General features: G+C 44.8%; 2 protein-coding genes across 2 annotated transcripts in view; one reads left to right on the top strand and one right to left on the bottom strand.

Moving 5' to 3' along the window:
• Window positions 1–366: 366 nt before the first annotated feature.
• Window positions 367–12103, top strand: part of dok7a (docking protein 7a) — a gene marked incomplete at both ends in the record, with an annotated part of 49850 nt that continues 38113 nt past the window's right edge. The window contains 3 exons of the mRNA XM_083640086.1: window positions 367–420; window positions 529–574; window positions 2222–2452. Of these exons, the coding sequence (XP_083496212.1) occupies window positions 367–420; window positions 529–574; window positions 2222–2452 (331 nt within the window). The remainder of the gene's footprint in view (window positions 421–528; window positions 575–2221; window positions 2453–12103) is intronic.
• LOC310779903 (E3 ubiquitin-protein ligase TRIM21-like) lies at window positions 8094–9716 on the bottom strand (the record flags this gene model as incomplete). The annotated part of the gene is made up of 1 exon (XM_083640413.1): window positions 8094–9716. One exon carries the CDS (start codon window positions 9714–9716, stop codon window positions 8094–8096), a length of 1623 nt encoding a protein of 540 aa, XP_083496539.1.

Below are 12103 nucleotides of genomic sequence, written 5' to 3'. Positions count from 1 at the left end.
TTTTGTCATATCATTATTATTAACCTATTAGTAGTAGTAAGTAGTAGTAGTAGTATAGTAGTAGTAGGCTATTAGTATTGTTTATTTATTAGCATTTTTGGCAAATGTTTGCATACTTTGAACCAACCATGCATCTAAACATAAAGTAGCCTATATTTAGATTTGTTTTCTTCGTCTTCTGTTGCTTCTATTGTGGTGAGAAAAGAAAACATTGCCAGGACTAGGCAGGCTAGAGTAGGCCTAGTGCCATTTTGCATGCCTTGCCCGGGGAGAGTGTGCGCCCCTCAACCACACAGCAGCTATTTTGAAAGTGACCCCTCATTCAGGCAGCGACTCTGCAGCTGTCAGGAACCATGACTGAAGAAGATGACGGATTCTGTTGTCGTGGAGGGATATGTCAAATTCAGAGATGGAAAAAAGGTCTTTATCACGAAAACATTTTCTAATGCGCACTGTGGAACTGCTCCAGCGCACCTTTTTAATTTGTGCTAAAAAAGTTTCTCTACTTTGTTTTGTATCTTTCCACAGTGGAAAACTAGATGGATCGTACTTCGCAAGCCGTCGCCTGTAGCAGGTAACATCAGAGACGTTTTGCTGGAAAAGCGTCGGTCACTTTTACACTTTGTTTTATAACTGTTCATTCAGTGCCGTTCAAATGTCAAGAGTTTGTGTTGTCTGACTTTTGCGCGTTGCGTAATCAATGCGCATGCAGGCAGGCTGCGCCACAGTGCGGGGAGATACAGCCTGAGTTGAATAACGTTACTGTTGCTGCCAGTGACTGCCATGAAATAATACATTATTTTCCTGATGTGTTCAAGACTGCCAGCCAGTCCAACACTTATAAAGTGAGGTCCAAGTGAAGTAAACTGCCTTTTAAAAGTTGCAGAAATTGAAGTGATTGGACAGTGCTGCTTGCTATTTTCAATAGCCTACGTCATTCAGTCACAAAAGCTATTTCTCAGCATTAGCTTAATTGCTTAATTGGTTCATTCATTCTTAATGCATTGGTTGGTTTTATGATTTTAAAACACCTCATATTGTGAATATCTAGTGAAGTGAACTCCATTTTGGTGACACATCTGCCATTTCATTCTTAGGACACTGAAGGTTGTCAGTTCCTTGAAATACAGTAGCCTATTATGTCTCTCGAGGCATTGAATTGAGAGGAATGGTTGGTTCTCCTACATTGTGTTTGATGATTACTCGACTGGGGTTGAAAGTGTTGAAGTCCATATAGATAGAGTTACACTTGGTTATACTGGATCACTGTTTGGTCTCTTTGAAGGTCTGGTGGTGGCCGACACTGTAACATGCTCCACAGGTTACACTGAAGTGTGTGCTGCTCTTCTTCAAAACTTTGATGTCGGTGTTATCACAGCTGTCTATGCTACATGCCTCAGTTATGTCTATGAGGTGTGTGTGTGTGTGTGTGTGTGTGTGTGTGTGTGTGTGTGTGTGTGTGTGTCTGTCTGTCTGTCTGTCTGTGAGGGAGGGGGAGAGAGATGCACACACACACACACACAGACAGACACACACACACACACACACACACACACACACACACACACACACACACACACACACACACACACACACACACACACACACACACACACACACCCACCCACACAGTTGTGTTTTGTCAGTTGACACTGATTGTTCGGAGGTGCCAAAAGGAGACTAATGCAGCTACTGTGTGCCAGAATAAATCTTACAAGCAGTCAGACCGTATAACTTGGGAAAGAAATATTGGAATCCTTCTATAATTTTAAGCCAAGGGAATTGTTATGACTACAAACTACACAACTGAATTCTAATGTCTTGATTGTATCAGTGTAGCGACAGATATGAAACTCAGGCAGCATAATGACATGCTGTAATTCTCTGCCAGCGTGTAAATTGATTTTCTCTTACAGTGAGAGAGTAGAATCTGTTTTGCAGTTTCCGTCTTGAAGACATTCGAGTGATTGCCCACTCTTGTTCAAAAGCTCTTAAGCTCTCATCTCTCCACTCTTATTATCAGCAGGACTTTTCATAGTTCCTCCAAAGAGAACAGACACCGACCAGTCCGTCCTTGAAGCTGCGGCGTAGCTCCGTCCTCATCTGCCACTTCACACATTCAGTTTTTATGCAAAGAAAAAATATTGAAAGCATTTGAAAGCTGTATTTTCCTGCCTCTGCTCTTCTATTCTCTCCTCTGTCTGCACCTTGACTGCCGCAGACTGCCTCGTGCTGTTGGTTTTTAAAGACAAGTCGGACAAAGCGCAGGGCCACAGGGAGAGGGCCAGCGTCATCTTGGAGGACATCTGCGGGCTGGAGACGGGACAGTGGTACGAGGGCGCGGGCTACACACTGGCCGTCCTCTGCCTGAACCACCCCACTGTGCTGGGCTTCGACAGCAAGGAGGCCCTGCTGGCGTGGGACATCCGCATTCGATACAGCCTGGGAGAAGGTGAGGAGGAGTTCACTCCTGTTAGTTTGTTTCACTGGGAGAAGGTGAGGAGGAGTTCACTCATGTTAGTTTGTTTCACTGGCACAAAGTTTCACAGTGTTTTTTTGGCCTCATTGCAGTGTTTTGGTACATGTGTTGCACCTGGACTGTTGATCATGTCAGTATTGTGGCATTTCAGCATTATTTAAAGGCCAGCCATGCTGCCCAAGCTCCACACCAACCTTTTAAAGAAACATCACAGATGGCAATTTTCACAAAATAGCAAAAGTTTACCTAAAAAAAACTCTGATTACAGCACTTTTCCAACAAGCAAATGAATATATATATATAATTATATATATTAATTTGCCCAAAAGCTATGAAAGTGTATTTTAGGCACAGCAATCCCAGAAACCGCTGGAACATAATGTGGGGGATATAATATTTTATTAATATTTAATTGAATATTTAATATTTTGTTTTATTAATTATTATTTGATGATGGTGTTATTTTGACTTGGGGGGTGTAGCTTGTTGCTGACATACTTGGAAAGTTTTCATTGGGGTTACAGATGATTCTCTGAAATGTTGTTGGCCTTGTAGGTATTTGCCGTAAACGTAACACTTTGCGCCGGCGGTGTGAGGAGTTCTGCCTTCTAGCATCCAAATGGAATACTGGGCAAAGAAAGACCCTGGGTTCCCATGTGTCCTGGAAAACCTGGAAAACACTTGATCATTTTCCCAGTCATGGAAAACACATGGAAAATTGAGATAAATAGTCAAATGTTGTGTGAAAATGACTGTTTCAACATTCTCCTATTTTCCTTTAGCTGAGAATGAACTACTAGGCTTAGTCTATCTATCAGAGCTCCCCCCAAAAAAGATAATATTGCCATCTGAAAGGGACAAGTTATGTTCAGGATCATATTAACGTTCAAATGGTTGTTTGTGGATGAGAGTATTTTGAATAGGCTCCTCTCAGTTTTGTTGTGGAAACGCTGTGAACGCACCCCAAAAGTCATGTCACATGACAGCAGCACATGGCATAGGGTTCAGACTGCAGATTCTTTTCAACTCAACCTTTCTACCAATAAAGTCGTCGACTAATGGTCACGTGGTAACCTTGCTTGCAAGATGGATAACCTCGCGAGATCAAAAGAGATTCTCTCGACTGGTTTAGTGAAACGTATGTGGAGCTATACCGTCCATCTGGCAGCGTCAGGTTAGTCACGTGGTGCAATGTCGTAAAAGGTAGTAAACAAGTCATCTTGTTTACTGAGCAGCCTTCAACGCAGGAGGAATCTAAACACAATCAATGGGTTGGGAAAACTCTGGGCAAGTAATATGAACAGAGACTAATGGCCCAATTCCACAGCAGCTAGTAGCGCGGTCCCGCTCCGCTCGACTCGACTTTTGGTCTCATCCCACCGTCAAAAACCGGCCCAGCTCGGTTAGATTTGAGGCCGAGTCGTGCTACTTTTGGTCCCTGCCTCGTCGGGGTACTTCGGGCTGGCGAGTAGGTCCCAAATGGTGACGTAAAACTCTGATGGCTACTGATTGGTCAGAGAGAATCGTGTTTACTCTGTCTACTGACTGTCAATGCAATGCTGGCGGCTGCATACCAGTTTAGTGGTCTTACCTTATCTTCTGTTATGTATATTTCCATCAGTATTTTGTGTCGCTGCCTTCACCTCCGGTGAAATAAAATCGTGGCGGGTGTTCAATTGTCTGAGAAAAAAGTCCGCTGCTCGCTCAGGGAGCTCTGTAGCTGAGTGGAGGCTGCAGCGCTCCGCTAGGCCGCAGCGGGTGTCTGGAAGCCCCGGTCTTGCCTGGTGAGAGGCTGCGGGGTAGAGGCTTCACTCTGTTGCGCCTCTCCCATCCCCGCACAGCGCAAGGCATGCCTGTGATATCATTCTCTTGGCCGATTGTCACATTTGCCCATGTACACTGTAGGTCATTTAGAGGCACCAGTATTTCATAAACAGTTTAAAAGTTCTGTGGATGGATTTAATTGTAACGTTATGTTATAGCCGAAGGACAGATATGCGGTCGCTATTTTTAGACGACCAGCTGTGGGCGGGGGTGGGTGGGGGCAGATCGAGCGCTGGTCGAAGCAAAACATCCATCGAGTAGAGACGAGTGGAGCCGAGTGGGGACGAGCTGTGCAGGGCTGTTAAGTGTGGTGGGATTGAGCCATTAATGCTAACAGAGCTATATAGTTCATGTAAATAGTCACTCTGCCCTACCTTTCATCATGCCGTCCGCTCTCACTGCAACTCCTTTCCGTGCACACCAACGGGCTAAACTCTGGATATAAACAGTGTAATATTATATATCTCCTCTTTTAGCCATCGCCTCCTCCTCCTCTGCATTCCCCATATTTCCTCCTCAGGTCTTTGAGTCTCGCACCACGGGTCACACAATGCACTGTCAAGGATAGGGGTCGTGTTCAGTCCCGACACCACGTAGCAAAATGTTTATTTCAATGGAAATGGTGGTGCATTGACGCATGGGAGGAAGGATGACCTTCACGCTGGTAACCGTTAACAAAACGGTGCACACCATTTTCATATACAGCTGATGCCTGTCATGTTAGTAAGCCGCTCGCAACAATAAAAGCACTCCGATAGAAAGAAAAACAACAAAACCCCATATAATGTAGTTATAAGCCAAATGTACTTTGATTACCACATACATTTAGAAAAAGTACGGAAAGAAATGAGTGAAAAAGACACTTGATGAGAGGAAGTCTCAAACCACTTTTCAACATTCTGGATGGCAAAAAGCAAGGCTGAGGCAGGCTTCAGAGTTCAACCACAGTAGTTTTAATGGAGAAGTTGAGAACCAGGTGTGTGGTTTTTTTTAGGTTTGAGAAGTTACAAAACAGAACAGAACAAATGATACAAAAAAGAAATAAAACAGAACTAGGCTCACACCTAAACACAGCATAGACCCAACCCATGAATAATTTGGGTCCTATCCGTCAGGCCAGCAGTCCTGGTGCATCGCCTGTGGAATAAGGCAGTGTCCTCCCACAAGCACAAATCAACAAGCACCAAAATCAATTAGCAATTAGCTTCAACATAACACCACAAAAATCAAGGTTTAATTCTACACAATATTTGTTACATTGGCATCACTGCATAACTGAAGGACCAATCTTAATATATTGATTTCCCATCAGCGTTCTAAGATGCTAAGAAGACAAACAGATATTTAGAGTGTCGTCAATTTGACCCCTTCTCTACTCAACACATCCAATGAGGAGGACTACCAGGTGCAGCAGAGAAGACAAACACAACAATTAAACATCTCAGTGGTGCTAAGAGGAAATCTATAATAAACAAATGAAAAGTTAAAGCGGGTAATAATATTAATTGGCATAGGCTATAGGTCATTCGGCCATCCTCCATGACAGACGTCCTCCGGTAGGCGTCAACACCTGATAGTTACGTTGACGCGTTGACACGTCGACGAGTTCATGCAACCCCTAACGTGGCATGCAGGTTGGATGACACATTACAACTTTACTACATTTACAACATTACTACAAGTGCCTGAATAATGTAAGTTAGGTTACCCTTCCAATGTAAACATCAGTCACTGTTGGCTGTTAACTGCGGTAAGTTTTATTAGGTTTACACAAGAACATTCTATCACCGTACATTTACATCTGCAGGTGTGTTTGCATTATTCTATGATCCATTTGTCATCATTACGAAGCATGTAAGAGATTATTTCATAGATACGTTATAGCCACAGACTGCAGGTATTTTAAATAAAACTTCCACAGAGAGGAACAAAGATTTATGTAAATACATTAATTTAAAACGACTTCCAGACTCCTGGCTCAAGCTTTGATCTCAAGTGCCTCATTATTCATCTTTTGGCTGTTCATTTCCATTCTGCATCAAGTGTGAATCCACATGTAGGTGGAAGTGAAACGTGCGCCGGCCCTCGCACAAAAATGAATAATGTCATGTACGAATATAGCTATCAATATCTTATGCTAAATTAACAAGTCAGAGTCCTTGTCTCTTTTTTATTTTTCTTATTTTTCCCCATTTTCTCCCCAATTATACTTGGCCAATTTATCCCCATGCTGCCCTATTGGCTGCCCCGGTCGTTGCTCCACCCTCTGCTGATCTGGGGAGAGCCCAAGCCTATCACCATACTAGCACCGCCCGACCAAGCCGGAGGTAACACGTGGATACGAACCTGCAACCCTCGTGTTGGTAGGCAGGGAATCTACCGCTACACTACCCGGACACCGCTCGAGTCCTCGTCTCTAACTTCTGAGTCCAAATGCATGAATACTTGAGTCCAAGTCATCAGTGGTCAAGTCCACAATCAATCGAGCCACAAGTCCTGAAAATGAGTCCGAGTCCCACCCGACTCAACTACAACACTGGAGCAGAGCAACCAATAGTCAGTGATGGACTCTTTGGACAACTGGACTTTAAATCCCTAATAACAGGGATGTCCCAGTGGCTCACCTGATAGAGTGCGTACCACAAAGGCTTAGTCCTTCTTGCGGCCGACCTGGGTTTGAATCTGACCTGTGGTCCTTTGTCGTCCCCTCTCCTCCCCATCTTTCCCTTCTGCCCACTGTCCCATCCAATAAAGGCAAAGGAATATATAGAAATAAAATGCGTAAAATAAAATCCCTAATAACACACATCCCACCCTGTACATGCGTTGTGATTTGACCCTCTGTCATGTGCTGTATCTCTTCTGTAAGTGAGTTTAATGAACTCATAGAAAGGCTGTTTGGCTGCTCAGCTGCTGGCACAAGGCCAGAGGAATTTTAAAGCGCCTACTAATCAGCTGCTGGTGTGGAGTGGGACATGGTGTGTGTGTGTGTGCGTGCGAGCGAGCTAGAGTGTGTGTGGGTGGGTGGCACTGGGCACATGCTCGCCTGGTCCAACGTCAAGAAATAGTTTTGATATCAATATTGTATCGACATTGTGATATGAGACTAGATATCGTTGGATCTTGGATATCGTAATATCGTGATATGGGGTGTGTTGTCTTTTCCTGGTTTTAAAGGCTGCATTACAAAGTGATGTCATTTTCGGAACCTCCCAAACTTTTCTAGCTGTTATTATTATTTTGCGGGGAGTTCCTATCTAGAGGAAACCCCAGGGGAGCACGGGGAGAACATGAAAACTCCACACAGAAAGGCCCTTTTGACGAGCCCACCTGGGCCATAGGCACTGAGGACATGGGGATGGGGACACACCCTCAGCGCCCACAGCGTCCCAGGCAGGAATCAAACCCAGGACCTTCTTGCTGCCACTGTGCCACCCTTTACCATATTAACCAGAATACCGTGCCCCTTTACCATATTAACCAGAATTTGGAGTTTAATATTTCTTTAACTTCAGCTAACATTGCTTTTGTTTTGTTCTTCATGATAAAACTAAATAAATACTTTTGCCAAGAAGAAAGGTAAAGAGACAAGTTACATTAGTAGGTACTGGGCTTTTTTTTTTTTTTCACCGACAGGGAGTTTGTCTAATTCTTCTCTCAGTGGAGAGCTCCATTGAAAGAACAAATTAATCTTCAGATGTGCTTAAGACGTGTCTGTTAAGTGTTTTTTCTGTTGTTTCATAATAATAAAAAGTAACATTAGAATGGCTATAACAGACCGGAAAAAAGTCTATGTGTGATTGACAGGAGAGATGATCAGAGGGGTGCCGTTTTCACCTCGACCGAAGTATGGGTAGAGTTTCTCAGTGAAGGTGCAGCCAGTAAAGGAGTAGATAAGAGCTGCAGCATCTACGTCATAAAAGGAGACCAGACCCTCCTCATAATCCACAAACACCCCCACCTTCTGAGGCTTTGATTTCAGAGAGAGGAGGACAGAAGGGACAGCAGCAGCGTGGTACCTATTTCCATCCCTCAACAATACAGTCCAGTAGCCATCCTCTGGGCGCAGTGTGATTTTTCCCTTCCTGTCGATCGACTCTCTGGCTACTCCTAAATCCCACACAGTACTCCCTTTAACCTGAACCTCATAGTAAAACCTTCCTGAAGAGAAGCTCTGCTTTCCTAAGACACAGGCACAATCAGAAAATCTCTCTGGGTTGTCTGGGAGATTCTTCTGTACACCATCAAGTTTTACTTGTTTCCCATCATCAGACAGGATGAATTTGGGATATGCTGTTTCAGGATCCAGAGTCACATCCACTGCATAATGCTGGACCCTCTTCAGCTCAACATCAGCACACAGCTTCTTTATCGCTTTCCTGAGAGTCTCCAGCTTCTCCACAGCTCTCCTCACAGTCCCATCATATGATGAGCGATGGACACTGACCTCTGTCCAGTCCTTGGTGGGTGGAGGAGTGTTCAGGGATGGGAAGCTTTGGAGGAGGTGGAGGTGGTCTTCAGTGTGTGAGAGCTGCTCCACCTCAGCGCTTCTCTTCATCAGCTCAGAGATTTCCTGTTCCAGCTCTTTGATGAAGCCTTCGGCCTGTTTCTCTGTTGTTTTCTGCTTTTCTTCAATCGTCTCAATGACATCAGCCTGGCCTCTCTCCACACACTCCATCAGAGCAGTGAATACCTGCACACTGTCTGCTATCTCTCTGTCTGTATCTTCCTTGCTGATCTTTGCTGAGTGTTTGATCTCCTGAATCTTCAGTTGTCTCTCCTGGATCATCTGCCGAATTTCAGCCTCTGTCTTCCCCAAATCAGCCTTCTTTCCTTCATATTCTTCTTTCAGAGGAACAAAGTGGTGTGACATGTGGTCTGACTCAGTGCAGAGCAGACACACACACATCTGGTCAGTCTTGCAGAACAGCTGGAGCGGTCTATCATGCTCTTTACACCTCCTGCCTTCCAGGTTCTCCACAGGATCGATCAGATTATGTGTTTTGAGGCTTTTGATTCTCTGGTGAGGCTCCAGGTGAGTCTCACAGTAGGAGACCAGACACACCAGGCAGGACTTCAGGGCCTTCAGCGTGGTCCCAGTGCAGATGTCACACAGAACTTCTCCTGGTTTGGCACATGGTTGGTCTGGGCAGCTGCTGGCTTTCATCTGAGCTGACTTTCTGAACTGAGCAGCCATCTCAGATATGAAAGTGTTGACCTGCAGCTTAGGTCTTCTGTCAAAAACCTCTTTACACATGGGACACTGGCACTGGGCATTAACATCCCAGTGCTGAGTGATACAGTTTTTGCAGAAGTTGTGTCCACATGGTGTGGAGACTGGATCAGTGAACACATCCAGACAGATGGAGCACAGAAACTGATCTTCAGATAGGAGACAGCTGGCAGCAGACATATCTAGACACGGAGACCAAAAGTGAAAGTGTGAAATAACAATACTGTAACACATCATTCTTGAATATTCATTGAAACATATCAAAGATAGATTATTGGAATATTATCAAAACTACTTTAGAGTTATGTAGTTAAATTACACTTCGCTGAAAACATAATTTTACAAGTATCATTGCCAGTAGAGCTCCTCCTACACTTTGACGTCAGAGCACTGCCTTCTCCACATCACTCCACCTTACCTGTGCCACGTATGCCTTTTATACAGGTGCGACAGCCGACGCCCAGCTATACAGCCTGACGAAGACCAACGGTTGAAACGCGTTTTTGTGTTTGCCCGTATCAAATTGAAGATGTATTCTGGTTTGTAACTCTTTGCAGTATGCAGATACAATTACTTCTCATTAAATAATATATTATTTTCAAATTCCAAGTACCGGTAGCTCCTTTTTTTGCCTTGTATTCTATTTTGCCTGCTGAACTGCTTTGGTCCACATTTTTTGTGCTTTCCTACAAGTATCATTGCAAAATGAAAACAGGAAAACATCCCATCTACTCTCTGTTTAAAACTGGAAATATTATCTGCTGTCCTCACCTGTGTATGTCTAAGACTGCTGTATTGTTGAGAAGGCCTGATGAACGTAGATTTATTTATCTTTTGAGAGAAAGAAAGAGACTTATCGACCGCAGCAGTGCTCTCACTCTGAGTTTCACTTCAGGAATATGACGTTGAAACACTCCTGTCAAAGAACTTACATTAATAAGAAGTGACAGAAGTGATGACTGATGTTCCATTGGAACATCAACACACAGCAAATCTGCCATTTTGGCCTGGATTGGCCTCTGATTGGCTCTCATGTTTCTCTGCTGTTGTCCCATTGGCCAAGGAGGTGTTGTTTCAGGCCAAAATGGCAGCAGAGCTGTTGTAAAAAAAAGGCATGATGGTGTTGACTCTTGCCTTCAATAGTCTTTGCTCCTGTCTCTCCAGTATTGCTCCGCCTCTACTGCTGTAAAAGGAAGTTAATGTTTTGTAATAAGAGACTTTGGTCTGCTGTATTTATGTCACTCTGTAGCGAATGCATGCCCCCCCCCCCCCCGAAACAAATCATACATAAACCATAAACTCAAAATTGTGAAGTTTGTTTGTGTGTGTGTGTGTGTGTGTGTGAATTGCTGTACTTTCAAGTTTCTGTAGCCATTGGCTTTGTTTCTAACAGCTGACTGCGGCCTGCGCCTCCAGAAATGTCACCTGCCGGGCCGAGGGCCACCGTGTGTAGTGCCTCTCTTGTGATCTGTAGGCTGAGGGCCACCGTGTGTAGTGCCTCTCTTGTGATCTGTGGGCTGAGGGCCACCGTGTGTAGTGCCTCTCTTGTGATCTGTGGGCTGAGGGCCACCGTGTGTATTGCGTCTCTTGTGATCTGTAGGCTGAGGGCCACCGTGTGTAGTGCCTCTCTTGTGATCTGTGGGCTGAGGGCCACCGTGTGTAGTGCCTCTCTTGTGATCTGTGGGCTGAGGGCCACCGTGTGTATTGCGTCTCTTGTGATCTGTAGGCTGAGGGCCACCGTGTGTAGTGCCTCTCTTGTGATCTGTGGGCTGAGGGCCACCGTGTGTAGTGCCTCTCTTGTGATCTGTGGGCTGAGGGCCACCGTGTGTAGTGCCTCTCTTGTGATCTGTGGGCTGAGGGCCACCGTGTGTAGTGCCTCTCTTGTGATCTGTGGGCTGAGGGCCACCGTGTGTAGTGCCTCTCTTGTGATCTGTGGGTTGAGGGCCACCGTGTGTAGTGCCTCTCTTGTGATCTGTGACACCGTATGAATCTTTCTCAAACTGAGTGATGACACCACGCCGTGGGCTGACATCTTCTCATCGTCTGCTCCATCAATCTCACCTGGCAAAGTCCCTCCCCCGATTTCCCCTCTGTTTTCTCCCCAATTGTACTTGGCCAATCCCCCCTGCTGTCCCGGTCACATGCTTCCTTCCTCCGATACATGTGCAGTCGCCAGTTTCTTCTTTTCACCTGACAGCGAGGAGTTTCACCGGCAGGACGTAGCGCGTGGGAGGATAGGCTCTCCTCTTCTGCTGCTTATTAGTAAAAATACTGACTCAATTTCACAGATGTTTATGACAGGCGTTGATTGATTGCTTCGGGCTTTAGATCTGAGGTCGTTACGTTCACTCACTGATCTCATTCTCTGTGTGCAGCTGTTTGTTTTGTTTTTACTGCTAAAATAAATCAAATCCACATTGAAGTAATCATCTCATGATTAAATATTGGTTTTGAATCCCTTTAAAAAAAATAACTGGCCATTTTCTTTCTTTCTTTATTATTATATTTTCTGATTTCCCCCCCATTTTCTCCCCAATTGTACTTGGCCAATTTCCCCCTGCTGCTCC

The sequence above is a fragment of the Poromitra crassiceps genome (genome assembly GCF_964638095.1).
Source record: "Poromitra crassiceps genome assembly, chromosome: 7".
NCBI lineage: Eukaryota > Metazoa > Chordata > Actinopteri > Beryciformes > Melamphaidae > Poromitra > Poromitra crassiceps.
The sequence above is the reverse complement of the archived record's forward strand: the minus strand, read 5'-3'. Positions and strand labels throughout refer to the sequence as shown.